Source organism: Leiobunum rupestre, chromosome 7 (genome assembly GCF_980474605.1).
Source record: "Leiobunum rupestre chromosome 7, qqLeiRupe1.1.hap1, whole genome shotgun sequence".
Lineage (NCBI taxonomy): Eukaryota > Metazoa > Arthropoda > Arachnida > Opiliones > Sclerosomatidae > Leiobunum > Leiobunum rupestre.
In genome coordinates, this window is record NC_143390.1 from 19,182,076 (window position 1) to 19,195,933 (window position 13,858).

At 41.9% G+C, this 13,858-nt stretch overlaps 6 protein-coding genes across 8 annotated transcripts in view; all 6 read left to right on the plus strand.

Moving 5' to 3' along the window:
• The first annotated feature begins 593 nt into the window (after positions 1 to 593).
• On the plus strand, positions 594 to 3,899 carry LOC149935022 (cell adhesion molecule Dscam1-like). The gene is made up of 11 exons (XM_090153506.1): positions 594 to 648; positions 716 to 1,009; positions 1,105 to 1,224; positions 1,300 to 1,446; positions 1,896 to 2,186; positions 2,252 to 2,371; positions 2,433 to 2,582; positions 2,893 to 2,940; positions 3,012 to 3,305; positions 3,378 to 3,497; positions 3,565 to 3,899. The coding sequence occupies exons 1-11, from the start codon at positions 594 to 596 to the stop codon at positions 3,897 to 3,899; spliced, it is 1,974 nt and encodes a 657-aa protein (XP_090009632.1).
• A 75-nt stretch (positions 3,900 to 3,974) lies between these two features.
• Positions 3,975 to 7,390, plus strand: LOC149935023 (cell adhesion molecule DSCAML1-like). The gene is made up of 11 exons (XM_090153507.1): positions 3,975 to 4,203; positions 4,282 to 4,575; positions 4,647 to 4,907; positions 5,202 to 5,255; positions 5,332 to 5,631; positions 5,700 to 5,819; positions 5,894 to 6,043; positions 6,420 to 6,503; positions 6,578 to 6,868; positions 6,932 to 7,051; positions 7,113 to 7,390. The coding sequence occupies exons 1-11, from the start codon at positions 4,122 to 4,124 to the stop codon at positions 7,388 to 7,390; spliced, it is 2,034 nt and encodes a 677-aa protein (XP_090009633.1). The 5' UTR covers positions 3,975 to 4,121.
• Positions 7,391 to 7,526: 136 nt separating this feature from the next.
• Positions 7,527 to 8,540, plus strand: LOC149935024 (cell adhesion molecule DSCAM-like). Its single transcript, XM_090153509.1, has 4 exons — positions 7,527 to 7,635; positions 7,704 to 7,997; positions 8,070 to 8,189; positions 8,257 to 8,540. Exons 1-4 carry the CDS (start codon positions 7,527 to 7,529, stop codon positions 8,538 to 8,540), a joined length of 807 nt encoding a protein of 268 aa, XP_090009635.1.
• A 91-nt stretch (positions 8,541 to 8,631) lies between these two features.
• On the plus strand, positions 8,632 to 9,726 carry LOC149935025 (cell adhesion molecule Dscam2-like). Its single transcript, XM_090154264.1, has 3 exons — positions 8,632 to 8,896; positions 8,973 to 9,266; positions 9,329 to 9,726. The coding sequence occupies exons 1-3, from the start codon at positions 8,806 to 8,808 to the stop codon at positions 9,622 to 9,624; spliced, it is 681 nt and encodes a 226-aa protein (XP_090010390.1). The 5' UTR covers positions 8,632 to 8,805; the 3' UTR covers positions 9,625 to 9,726.
• A 75-nt stretch (positions 9,727 to 9,801) lies between these two features.
• LOC149935026 (cell adhesion molecule DSCAML1-like) lies at positions 9,802 to 12,139 on the plus strand. The gene is made up of 8 exons (XM_090153510.1): positions 9,802 to 9,913; positions 9,982 to 10,281; positions 10,349 to 10,468; positions 10,543 to 10,692; positions 11,108 to 11,155; positions 11,227 to 11,517; positions 11,578 to 11,697; positions 11,759 to 12,139. The coding sequence occupies exons 1-8, from the start codon at positions 9,802 to 9,804 to the stop codon at positions 12,097 to 12,099; spliced, it is 1,482 nt and encodes a 493-aa protein (XP_090009636.1). The 3' UTR covers positions 12,100 to 12,139.
• A 1,566-nt stretch (positions 12,140 to 13,705) lies between these two features.
• LOC149935027 (cell adhesion molecule Dscam1-like) overlaps positions 13,706 to 13,858 on the plus strand; it is a 28,128-nt gene continuing 27,975 nt past the window's right edge. For all 3 annotated transcript variants that reach the window (XM_090154055.1, XM_090154057.1, XM_090154056.1), the window contains exon 1: positions 13,706 to 13,847. In XM_090154055.1, the coding sequence (XP_090010181.1) occupies positions 13,730 to 13,847 (118 nt within the window). In that variant the 5' untranslated portion in view covers positions 13,706 to 13,729. The remainder of the gene's footprint in view (positions 13,848 to 13,858) is intronic.

Consider the following 13,858-nt stretch of genomic DNA (forward strand, 5'->3'; position numbering starts at 1 on the left):
TAGTCAGTCTTAAGGGGAATGAATAGATTTTATCAAGGGCTTCCGGTATTACCATCGTGCCGTTTTGAACTACTTCCGGTTAGATATTATTGAATTTTAATTAATGTAATGAACTTTATTATTAAAATGTTTGGATAAATCATTTGATCTGGTTGTCGTAGAATAATTTTATTTCTATAGGTATATAAAATTAATTGAATTATTTTTAATCCGGATATAATATAGAAACATATCGAATTTCTCTATTTAATAAGTCACTATTAGATAATGATCTACATGAAAACAGCATTTTATTATTTATACAGCGGTCGCGAATACAATTGAAAATTGTGAAATGCATTTCCTGTCCGTTTTTGGCCACAGCGAGGCGCGAAGGGTGTAAAGGGCTAGTCCCCAAAAACGGAGCCATTGTCTACATTTTGCAGTGTACGCCATGTTGTTAAGTATACATTGCGTACTTCTCTTCTGGGTTTTGCGTTTAAGTATCAGTTTGGTGAATCACTGAATTTCGTTGAGGAAAACTTGAGTTTTCACTTCCGATATCCTCGTTGGTTCGTTTCTTCTTTTAGATTAATTTCCTTTACAACTTTGAAATGGATTCGTTTATTTTACTCCTTCTTTTAACGCTTTGCCTTAATATCAACGCTGGTAAGCCTTTTGTAATATTAAATTTATTATTTTTATTTAATTATTTAACATTCGCTAAATTGGTTAGGAATTCCACCGGAGATACAACCATTCTCTTTCCCCATTAATGTTACTGCGTCCAAGGAAAGGAAGGCTGTGTGCGCCGTCAAACAGGGTGACCTTCCTTTGACCTTCCAATGGCAAAGAGATAACGTTCGCCTACTAAACAAGCCAGAAAAGATTGTCATAACTACTTTCGAAGATGTCAGTCTGTCGGTTCTAAAGATATTATCGGTTTCGGCCTCCGATTCCGCTAACTACTCGTGTATTGTCAGCAACGGATTTGGGACCTCCAGATACACCGCCCAGTTGGTGGTCGAAGGTACCTATTATTTTGCTTCTTGTAGCCCCATTGCTTACGTTTGGATTAAATGTCTTGGCAAACATCGATATCTTAATCCGCTTATAATTATTCAGCACCGCCAACCTGGTTGCTGGAACCCAGCGACCAAGACGTCTCGCTTGGTCAGACGGTGTACTTGAAGTGTTCCGCGTCGGGTTTGCCAAAACCAAGGACGTCATGGTACAAAATCATTGGTATGATTGAGTGTATATTTGGTATAGTCCTCATTTACTTGATGAAGGAGAACTCTCGCATTGTCCGTCGTGTAGGTGATACTGTACCGTCCGAAGCGCTGGGAGTCAATGGAACCCTTGTCTTGGAATCGGTGTCCGAGGCCGATCAAGGGAAGTACGTGTGCCAGTCAAGTAATGGCATAAGTTCCGGTCTCCGGAAGGTCATCGCATTAACCGTTAGAGGTGAGGATTTCCATCACCAAATGGGTCCCTATTTTCGTGTCTTCGCGCCAATTTTTGGCTCCTTTCTGTTTGTAAGTTACGCCACTAGGTATCGCCAGCGTTTCTAAATCCTCAAAATTAAACACAATGAATTGAGAATCGGGGAAAAAATTGGAACGCCATTTTGTTTCAGATGCGGGTTTCACGACGCTCCCCGAAATCGCGCCCCTGTCTCGACTTTCCCCGCTAAACAGCGTCCTTTCTATAGTGTATAAAAACGTCAGACTAACGCACAAGTGTAAAATAATAACCTCAAAATCTTAGCAAAATGATTGAATTTAAATTCGCTCGATTGACTCTGTTATATCATTTCGCGACGAGTCTCTTACATACGTGCACTGCAGGTAAGCCAACTTTTTCCTTAACTCAGAAAAAAAAAATATTTTCTGAATATGATATTTGATAAATAGGTGTTCCGCCTAAAATTCAACCCTTTTCATTTCTGGGAAACATTGCTAGCTCTGATCGTCAAGTAGCTTGCACTGCCGCGCAAGGTGATCAACCTTTACAATTTAGATGGGAGAAAAATTACTCCACACTATCACTACAAAATGGGAAAGTCGAAGTGGAAAACATTGAACATTTGAAAATATCCGTATTAAAAATTATTTCCGCTTCCGCCACTGATTCAGCCAATTATTCTTGTATACTTAGCAATGCTTTCGGTGAAGCGAAACACACGGCAGAGCTGGTTGTTGAAGGTAATGCGATATACTGGTTAAATAGTACGAGGTTGTTTTTAAAGTATTCCGTCGTTCTTAAATAGCTCCTCCAGCGTGGCACCTTGAACCGACTGACCAGGATGCCATGTTGGGTCAAACAGTTTATTTGAATTGTACCGCAACTGGGCTCCCGAATCCCAAAGTGAAATGGTCTAAGCAAATTGGTACGCCTTTCATTGAGGTTGCGTTTTGTTTCATCAGAAATGAGTTTAAACTTTTCCACAGGAGAGTCGAATAAAGAGAACAAATTGTTGTCCGAAAATGGAATCTTTACAATAAACGGCGTGTCCGAAAAGGACGAGGGCTTGTACTTTTGCGAGGCGACGAACGGCATTGGATCAGGCCTTCGAAAAGCAGTTACTTTGGCTGTTCGTGGTAAGTCACCCGTTTCGCCGGTTCGTCTTTTCGCGCCCAAAATATCTACGAATATTTTTCGCGTTTCCACTTACGGAAACCACCACCAGGATTCGCTAGTGTTGATACGGTAAAGCGCAAAGCAGGGCTAATACATGTATTGTAACGGGAAGTCGCGATCTCGCCGCCATCTTATCAATGTTCTATCGCACCAATTAGTCAATATCAATCCATTTACGTGCTATAAGTTAATTAAAACGTTTACTGAAGTTGATAATAATGCGTAGAGCGGTGCTTTTTCAATGCTATTCTTTCATCTATAACTTCGTAGCATGTGTAATTGTCGCCTCTCTTTGGATGTTTGGGATATGTCTCGCAGGTAAGCCTACTTTACGGTACTAATTATGGAATATTTGCAGGATCAATTACTGAATTCTGTAAACTTTACAGGCGTTCCTCCCCAAATTCAACCTTTCTCTTTTCCAAAAAACATCACCGCTTCCAGCGAAAGAAAAGTAGCGTGCATTGTGACGCAGGGTGATCGCCCCTATAAATTCCATTGGGAAAAGAATGGTAAAAGGCTGGCCCCGATACCCAAGACACTGGAAATCTCTTATATGGAAGATATGAGTCTGTCGGCTTTAAAAATCCTTTCCGCCACGGCTTCCGACTCCGGCTCCTACTCGTGCATCGTGAGTAACGTGGTTGGTGTGGCTCGTTATGCGGCTGAACTTATTGTCGAAGGTCAGTTTACACTTTCTCTATACATTCTTCATTGTCTTGTACATTTATGTCTTGTTTCCTCAATTTGAAAAGCTCCCCCAGTGTGGCTTTCAGAGCCGACTGACCAAGATGCGTTGTTGGGCCTGGGTGTTATTATGACCTGTTCAGCCACCGGACTGCCCCGACCCCGAACAACTTGGTTTAAACTCAAAGGTAAAAACTTTAGCTAAACCTTAAATGGACCGACTTAGTTGGATAGTAACTGATTACTCACATTTAGATGGAGCGCGCGATGTGGTTTCTGTAGAAGCGGCCCGTAATGGGAGCGTGCATCTGCAGTCCGTTTCGGAGTCGGACGAAGGAAGATACCTTTGCGAATCAGATAATGGCATTGGAAAACCACTTTCGAAAACAATCACCCTCTCTATTCGTGGTAAGGAAGTTGTAATGGACCAATACTTGGGATGCTCCAGTCTCGAAGTCTTTAGTTTGAGTGTCCCGCAGCTGGGGACTTACTCCCTCAAACGCACTTTGTTCTTGGTTTCTTTTTCCCGCCAAAGCTGGAAGGTTGTCCTTTCCAGTTTAATATTAAATTGCGCCACTAGGTATCACTAGTGTGTCCACATTTCGACATTCTTTCAACGATAGACTCGTCTTTCACCCCGTGTCGCCATTACGGTTGGCCTCGTATCGTGCGTTGGTTTGGTCGCCCAGCACGAGCTATTTCTCCCAAACAAAGCTTTCGTAATGTATTTCTCGCCAAATGGAAGGTAATAATAATTAGAATCGGCCTTAAAGATAGATTCCAAAGCACAAAATAAGTCTTCAAAAACAGATATGAGCTTAGGCCCAGTTCACGCGTTTTCAACAACGCTCGCTTGCGCCTTGCTCTTCTCCTTTGGACACCTCGGATATACGGGTAAGCCGAACGCATATCCCGAATATTTTATTTGGTAATCTTTGTCATCTAGGAATTTTACATTCTTCTATATTGTAGGTGTTCCTCCAACGATCCAACCTTTTAATTTCCCCAAAAATATCGAAACTAATAATGAACGGAAAGCTATGTGCACAGCGACCAAAGGTGACAAACCTTTAAAATTCGAATGGCTAAAAGATGGGAAACGGTTGTTGACTCAATCAGGAAAAATAGAGATTGTCGATGTAGAAGTAATGAGCTTGTCTGCTTTCAAAATAATTTCGGCTTCATCCGAAGACTCTGGAAATTATACGTGTCTTGTCAGCAACTCTTTTGGTTCCGCAAAGCACACTGCACAGTTGATTGTCGAAGGTATATTATTTACTAGAGCTCTTCATTTATTTATTTAAATCTCTAATTTTTAACTATTTATTCGATTTAAGCGTCCCCGACGTGGATTTCGGAACCCACAGACCAGAATGTCCTCTTGGGTCACAGCATCTCTCTCAATTGTTCGGCTTCCGGTTTGCCTAAGCCGATGGTTACTTGGCGTCGTTATACGGACACCAAATCGGAACCGTTATCGTCCAATGGCCGACTGCAGATTGAATCGATTCGAGAAACGGACGAGGGAAGATACGAATGCCAAGCCAGTAACGGCATAGGACCTGATATCCGGAAGGTTATCACTCTGACAGTTAGGGGTAAGCCCTGGGAATTTTATTTTCATCTGGAGTAATGGGCTTAGGTCTTTTTAATTTTAAGTTTGTAAATTCGCGCCAAAACCACTCGCCAGAGTGTTAAGCTTACTAAACCGGTCGCCAGACCACGCTCGCGTTTGTATTTGCGTTTGCGTTTGCCATCTTGAAAAATTGGTGATTCACAAGCTATTTCGCGAATAACAACAATATTTCCTTTCAAAGTTCTTTAACGATTTGAAATGCAAAACGTGATCTCTGTTATCGGTTGTTTCAATAACAAGAATTCGGTTTCATCAGGTTTCATCAATTTAGTTTTAGTTCTAGCAACTTTGAGCCTTTCGTGCAGTGCGGGTAAGTGGCAAATGTGAAGTTTTTTAAGCCTATTAGGGTAACGCATCTTTTAACATTTATAAAATGTTCAATTCAGCTGGAGTCAAACCTGAGATTCAACCGTTCGTCTTTCCTACAAATGTTACGGCGTCCTCGGACCGAAAGGCTTTGTGTACCGTCAAACAGGGCGACCCCCCTTTGAAATTTGAATGGATCAAAGATAACAATCATAAAATTTCCTCAATCGAGGGTAAAATTGAAATCGAAGATGTAAAATCATTCAGTTTGTCCGCCTTGAAAATTATCTCGGCCACCGCGTCTGATTCGGGTAACTTTACTTGTCTCGTGACAAACCCCTTTGGTTCGGCTCGACATACAGCGCAGCTCATTGTTGAAGGTAATTAAAGCTATTTATTTTCTTCAACGTTCTGTTAAAGTTTAATATCTTGTTTTGCGTAAAAACAGCCCCACCTACTTGGAAAACTGAACCTTCGGACTTGAACGCTCTTCTTGGGACAAGCGTTGTCCTTAACTGTTCCTCTTCGGGCCTTCCGGAACCAAGAACTACTTGGTATAGATTAGAAGGTTCGGCTCTATATCATTAATGTTGTTACAAAATGTCTATTATAAAATGACTTATTATAATTTACTGATAACAGAGACTGGGTCACCTTCTCGGGTTCCGCTGAAGAGCAACGGCAACCTCTTGATCGAGTCTGTCTCGGAGACGGATCATAGCCAATATCTCTGCGAAGCCACAAATGGAATAGGGTCGGGACTTCGGAAATCTGTCACTCTCTCCGTCCGGGGTGAGAGTTCTTGATGCCTTTATTAGTTACTGGTTTGGGTTTTCATTCTCGATGCAAAGTATCAACGTCCCACGATGGACACGATCAAGCATAGCTCATTTTCTAACTTGACTTTCCCGCGACTTTTACTTTCGCAATGTACTTTATACTTTGCTCGCTAGGTACCGCCATAGTTTCTAAAACTTGTTATATGATTTCCATTCATGGAAAAATTCGGGTTCTTTCCGACGACGCCATTCTCTGGCCAGTCCCCGGTCGCCGTTTTCGTGATGTTGACGCGGTCTTTCGTTGTCCGATTCGCTTTAGTTTTCTTAGATACATATTATCAAATCGAAGGTTTAACGTTATTAAAGAAGAGTAATATTATCTATTGAAGTATATTCTGAAATTTATCGGAATATGGTTTTTCAAAGTTTAATTGTAATATGCGTTTGTTTGTTCAGCGGGATATGTAATGCAGGTAAGCCTACTTCCGTAGATTCGATCTTTTGTGAAATTCTTTACATTCGAATGACATGTTTTATTTTCAATTAGGCGTTCCACCTAAAATATTACCATTTGTATTTCCTACAAATGTAACTAATATTGATCGCCAAGCCGTATGCACGGCTTCCCAGGGAGACCTTCCAATGCAATTTCGATGGGAGAAAGGTCGCGCTAAGTTAATCCCCGTAGCGGGAAAAGTGGAAATTGAAAACATAGATCATGTGAAATTATCCGTGTTAAAAATTATCAAAGCATCGGCTTCCGACTCTGGAAACTATACTTGCATCATTAGCAACGCGTATGGAGACGCCAGACACATGGCGGAGCTCGTTGTCGAAGGTAAAGATTCAAAGCCTTCCTAATCAAAGACAACAATTACAAGTGCTTCTTTCATTAATACAGCATCCCCGATCTGGATAGTGGAACCCACTGACCAAGATGTCATGGTAGGACATAAAGTCGTTTTGAATTGCTCGTCTAGCGGACTTCCGAAACCCAGAGTGTCCTGGTTCAAACAGATAGGTAATCTATCTCTGTTGTACACTCCATATCTTTGAAGCTGGCTGATGAAATCGTATTACAGGTAGTACGAACAATGACGCATTAGAACAAGTATCCGCAAACGGAATGTTAACTATAAATTCCGTGTCCGAGAAGGACGAGGGCAAGTACCTTTGCCAGTCGACCAACGGCATCGGATCGGGTCTTCGGAAAACTATCACACTGACTGTCCGGGGTAAGTCACTCATTTTGGCACTTCGTGTTTTCCCGCCAAAACACGAGCCTTTGTCGCGTTTCCACTTACGAAAACAACCGCGAGGATTCGCTAGTGTTGATATGCTAAAACCACAAAGCAGATAATTCAGTTCATATTATAACGCGGAAATCGTGATTTCGCCGCCATCTTATCAATGTCCTATCACACCAACAAAATTAATCACAATAAATTCATATCTGAATTGCAAATTAATCGGAAATTAGATTGAAGTTGATTACTATGCGCAGTAAGTTATTTTTCCGGGATTTTCAACGCTATCGTGTCATTTATAACGCTCACACATGTGTGATAGTCGCCTTTCTGTGGATATTTGTAACATGCTTCGCAGGTAAGCCTACTTTTCTGTGAAAATGTAATAACTGTGTGAAAGATTATACAATTCCTATACAATTGCAGGCGTTCCTCCCCAAATTCAGCCTTTCTCTTTCCCGAAAAATATAACCGCTTCCAGCGAAAGGAAGGCGTTATGTACGGTGACCCAAGGCGATCGCCCATATCAATTTCAATGGGAAAAGGATGGCAAAAAGCTGAGTCCAATACCTAAAACACTTGAAATCGCCAACATCGAAGAAATGAGTGTTTCTATCTTAAAAATCCTTTCCGCCACGGCTTCCGACTCCGGCTCCTACTCGTGCATCGTGAGTAACGCGGTTGGTGTGGCTCGTCATGCGGCGGAGCTTATTGTCGAAGGTCAGTTTATACTTTCCCAATACATTTTTCATTGTTTTGTACATTGATTTCTTATTTTCCTTTTCCCAAAAGCTCCCCCAGTGTGGCTTTCAGAGCCGACTGACCAAGATGCGTTGTTGGGCCAGGGTGTTATTCTGACCTGTTCGGCCACGGGGCTGCCCCGACCCCGAACGACTTGGTATAAAATCAAAGGTAACAACTTTAGCTAACCCTTAAATGGACCGACTTAGTTGGATAGTAACTGATTACTCACATTTAGATGGAGCGCGCGATGTGGTTTCTGTAGAAGCGGCCCGAAACGGGAGCGTGCATCTGCAGTCCGTTTCGGAGTCGGACGAAGGAAGATACCTTTGCGAATCAGATAATGGCATTGGAAAACCACTTTCGAAAACAATCACCTTGTCTATTCGTGGTAAGGAAGTTGTAATGGACCAATACTTGGGATGCTCCGGTCTCGAAGTCTTTAATTTGAGTGTCCCGCAGCTGGGGACTTACTCCCTCAAACGCACTTTGTTCTTGGTTTCTTTTTCCCGCCAAAGCTGAAAGGTTGTCCCTTCCAGTTTAATTTTAAATTGCGCCACTAGGTATCACTAGTGTGTCCACATTTCGACATTCTTTCAACGATAAACTCATCTTTCACCCCGTGTCGCCATTACGGTCTGCCTCGTATCGGGCGTTGAGTCGGTTGCCGATTAACGCGTTATTTATATCAGACAAAGTTTCATAATGTATTCGTCGTCGAATGTAAGGTAATAATAATTACTAAAGATAGATTCGCAGCACACAAAATACGTCTTTAAAAACCGATATGAGCTTAGGCCCAATTTCCGCGTTTCCTTCAATCAAATCAGCGCTCGCTTGCGCCTTAATCTTCTCCTTGGGACACCTGGGATATGCGGGTAAGCCGAATGCCTTTTTTATTTTTCAAATGAAATTTTGCCTTGTAGGAATTTAATACGTTATATTGCATTATAGGTGTTCCCCCAACTATCCAACCTTTTAATTTCCCCAAAAATATCGAAACTAATAACGAACGCAAGGCGATTTGCTTAGCCACGAAAGGCGATAAACCTTTCAAATTCGAATGGCTAAAAGATGGTCAACCACTGTCAACACAAATGAACAAAATAGAGATAGTCGAAGTAGAAGTATTGAGTATGTCCGCCTTGAAAATAATTTCTGCTACTTCAGAAGATTCAGCAAATTATACGTGTCTTGTGAGCAACTCTTTTGGTTCCTCGAGACACACCGCCCAGTTAATAGTTGAAGGTACATTTTTACCACAATTCATTATTTAATTATATGATTATAAACGAATTATTATATTTTAGCGTCTCCGACGTGGCTTGTGGAACCCACGGATCAGGATGTGATGTTGGGTCAAAGGGTAAATCTGAATTGCACAGCTTCAGGGTTGCCCAAACCAACAGCCACTTGGCGTCGCTATGCGGACACCAAATCGGAACCGTTATCGTCCAATGGCCGACTGCAGATTGAGTCGATTCGAGAAACGGACGAGGGAAGATACGAATGCCAAGCCAGTAACGGAATTTTACCTGACATCCGGAAGGTTATCACTCTGACAGTTAGGGGTAAGCCCTGGGAATTTTATTTTCATCTGGAGTAATGATTGCGCTTGCTTACTAGTTTGTAAGTTCGCGCCAAAACTAGCCCAGTGTGTTAAGCTTACTAAACCTGTCGCTAGACCACGCTCGCGTTTGTATTTGCATTTGCCATCTTGAAAAGTAGCTATTTCACGAATAAAAACCATATAATTTCTTTACACGTTCATTATCGTTTTGAAATGAAATACGTGATCTCTGTTATCAGTTGTCTCAATAACAAGAATTCGGTTTCAGCGGGTTTCGTCAAATTAGTTTTAGTTCTCGCAACACTAAGCGTTTCGTGCTATGCGGGTAAGTTTCAAATACGATGTTGTTAAGCCTATTAGGGTATCGCATCTCTTAACGGTCATCACATTCAGCCGGAGTCAAACCTGAGATTCAACCGTTCGTGTTCCCTACAAACGTCACGGCGTCCTCTGACCGAAAGGCTATATGTACCGTCAAACAGGGCGACCCCCCTTTGAAATTTGAATGGATCAAAGATGATAAACAAAAACTTTCGCCTCTCGATGGGAAGATAGAAATTGAAGAATTCAGAACATTCAGTTTGTCCGCCTTGAAAATTATCTCGGCCACCGCGTCGGACTCGGGTAACTTTACTTGTCTCGTCACAAACCCCTTTGGTTCGGCTCGACATACAGCGCAGCTCATTGTTGAAGGTAATTGAAGATATTTATTTTCTTCAACGAACGTTTAAGTTTAATATCTTGTTTTGTGTAAAAACAGCCCCACCTTCTTGGAAAATTGAACCTTCGGACTTGAACGCTCTTCTTGGAACAAGCGTCATTCTCAACTGCTCTTCTTCGGGCCTTCCGGAACCCAGAACTACTTGGTATAGATTAGAAGGTTCTGCTCTTTCTCAATTACTGTAACACGTAATGGTCATAACAAGATGACTTACACTGATTTACTGATAACAGAGACTGGGTCACCTTCTCGGGTTCCGCTGAAGAGCAACGGCAACCTCTTGATCGAGTCCGTCTCCGAGTCGGACCATGGCCAATATCTCTGCGAAGCCACAAATGGAATAGGGTCGGGACTTCGGAAATCTGTCACTCTCTCCGTCCGGGGTGAGAGTTCTTGATGCCTTTATTAGTTACTGGTTTGGGTTTTCATTCTCGATGCAAAGTATCAACGTCCCACGATGGACACGATCAAGCATAGCTCCTTTTCTAAATTGACTTTCCCGCGACTTTTACTTTCGCAATGTACTTTATACTTTGCTCGCTAGGTACCGCCATAGTTTCTAAAACTTGTTATATGATTTCCATTCATGGAAAAATTCGGGTTCCTTCCGACGACGCCATTCTCTGGCCAGTCCCCGGTCGCCGTTTTCGTGATGTTGACGTTGTCCGATTCGCTTTAGTTTTCTTGGATAAATATTCTCAAATTAATTGAAGGATCAACCTCAAAAAAGGAATTTAATTTTTAGTGAAATAATTTCTACAATTTATTCTTCAATACGTCTGAGTATGTTTTCCACAGGCGTATTTGTAATGTGCGTTAGTTTGCTCAGCGGGCTGTGTCACGCAGGTAAGCCTACTACCGAAAAACGTGTTTTATACATTTTTATAGAACGACACTAATATTTTAGTTTTAATTAGGTGTTCCACCTAAAATTCAGCCGTTTTCATTTCCAACCAATGTAACTAATTCTGATCGCCAAGCGGTATGCACCGCTTCGCAGGGAGGCCTTCCCATGCAATTTCGATGGGAGAAAGGTCGCGCTAAGTTAATCCCCGTAGCGGGAAAAGTGGAAATTGAAAACATAGATCATGTGAAATTATCCGTGTTAAAAATTATCAAAGCGTCGGCTTCCGACTCTGGAAACTATACTTGCATCATTAGCAACGCGTATGGAGACGCCAGACACATGGCGGAGCTCGTTGTCGAAGGTAAAGATTCAAAGCCTTCCTAATCCACACCAATAACAAGTGATTCTTTCATTAATACAGCATCCCCGATCTGGTTAGTGGAACCCACTGACCAAGATGTCATGGTAGGACATACAGTCGTTTTGAATTGTTCGTCTAGCGGACTTCCGAAACCCCGAGTGTCCTGGTTCAAACAGATAGGTAATATATCACTTTTGTACACTCCGTATCTTTGAAGGTGACTCATGACATCTAATTATAGGAGATACGAACAATGACGCATTAGAACAAGCATCCGCAAACGGAATATTAACTATAAATTCCGTGTCCGAAAAGGACGAGGGCAAGTACCTTTGTCAGTCCACCAACGGCATCGGATCGGGTCTTAGGAAAACAATCACGCTGACAGTCCGGGGTAAGTCATCGGTTTCGGTACTTCGTTTTTTCCCGCCAAAACATCAGTCTTTTTCGCGTTTTCATTTACGAAAACAACCGCGAGGATTCGCTAGTGCTGACCATTGTGAAAACGGTGGAATCGGAACGCCATTTTATTACAAAAGCAAGCGCAAACACCCAAAAAATCGTATACGGGAGAAATATTAATTATTTAGTATCCAACTGAGTTTCCACTAACTGCAAACGTTATGGACAGATCTGATTTAGTTCGTTTTTCCTTGGTTTATTCCATCCACGCGTACTGTTTATTGGTAGTCTTCTGGATAAGCACATTGTGCTTCGCAGGTAAGCCTCTCTTTACAAATACCTTTGAGAAAACTGTGTTAATACTTCGAAATTGCAGGCGTCCCTCCCCAAATTCAGCCTTTCTCTTTCCCAAAAAACATCACCGCTTCCAGCGAAAGAAAAGTAGCGTGCATTGTGACGCAGGGTGATCGCCCCTATAAATTCCATTGGGAAAAGAATGGTAGAAGATTAATTTCAATCCCTAACACTTTGGAAATATCAATAATAGAAGATTTGAGCTTGTCTGCTCTAAAGATTTTATCGGCTTCAGCATCAGATTCAGGAAACTATACTTGCGTTTGTAGCAACGCTGTTGGTACGGCTAGGCACATGGCAGAGCTGTTAGTTGAAGGTAGGTCAAGATGATAATTTTAAGTAAATGTACTTGTGTTATTTACTCCAATCTTATGTTGTTGCAGCCCCACCAGTTTGGCTTTCAGAGCCGACTGATCAAGATGCTTTGTTGGGTCAAGGAGTTATTTTGAGTTGCTCGGCCACCGGTCTGCCCCGACCTCGTACGACCTGGCATAAACTCCAAGGTACATCATTATTTATACTTATTGCTTTGGGTTCCTACTAGACATATAACTTTCTGTCTATGTTCTGGTTTTGCTTAGACGTCTTGAAAGACCTGCCTCTAGAAATGGCTCCGAACGGGAGCGTTCACCTTGAAGCCGTTTCGGACTCGGATGAAGGACAATATGTATGCGAGGCGAACAACGGCATTGGAAAGAGATTGTCGAAAACAATCACCCTGTCTGTTCGCGGTAAGAAGGATACAATAGATTTGATGGTAAAGACTTCATTCAAAAAAGTCTATTGGAACGCGTCTCTCTGAGTTGAGTTTGGTCCTGGTTTCTTTTTCCCGCCAAAGCTGGAAGGTGATCCAGTTCCACTTTAATGTTGATTTACGCCACTAGGTACCACTAGTGCCTTCGTAATTCGTTCTTTCTCTATTTAATACTTCTGTCGTATCATTTCGCCATGTTTTCGGATTTGCTCTTTGTCGTTTCGGGGCGTCAGATCCGTGGTTCTATCTTCGACCCTTCTAGAGCAATTTGTTTATAATTTAAGACTCTATCAATTGAATATTCAACTTCGTAAGGAATGAGTTTAAAGGATGAAGTGTTTTTTGTTATCTATTCGAAATTATTGCATCGCGCTGCAATGAAAACCGCGTTCTTATGCGCTGTCATCTTCTCCTTCGGACAACTAGGCTCTGCGGGTAAGCCCAACCTATTTAATTTTCTCACTACGCCTTTATAAAGATCTCAGTTTTCGTGATTTGACTTGGATTAATAATATTTATTTTGAAGGTGTTCCTCCCACAATTCAGCCGTTCAGTTTCCCTAAAAATATCAAAATTGATAACGAACGTAAAGCCCTTTGCACTGCAACTAGTGGTGATAACCCATTAAAGTTTGAATGGTTAAAGGATGGGAAACGATTGTCATCAGAATCTAGAAAAATAGAAATTGCGGATGTGGAGATTATGAGATTATCTGCCTTGAAAATAATCTCAGCGACGTCCAAAGATTCTGCAAATTACACGTGTATTGCGAGCAACGCTTTCGGCTCTGACCGATACACGGCTCAGTTAATAGTTGAATGTGAGTTGTTT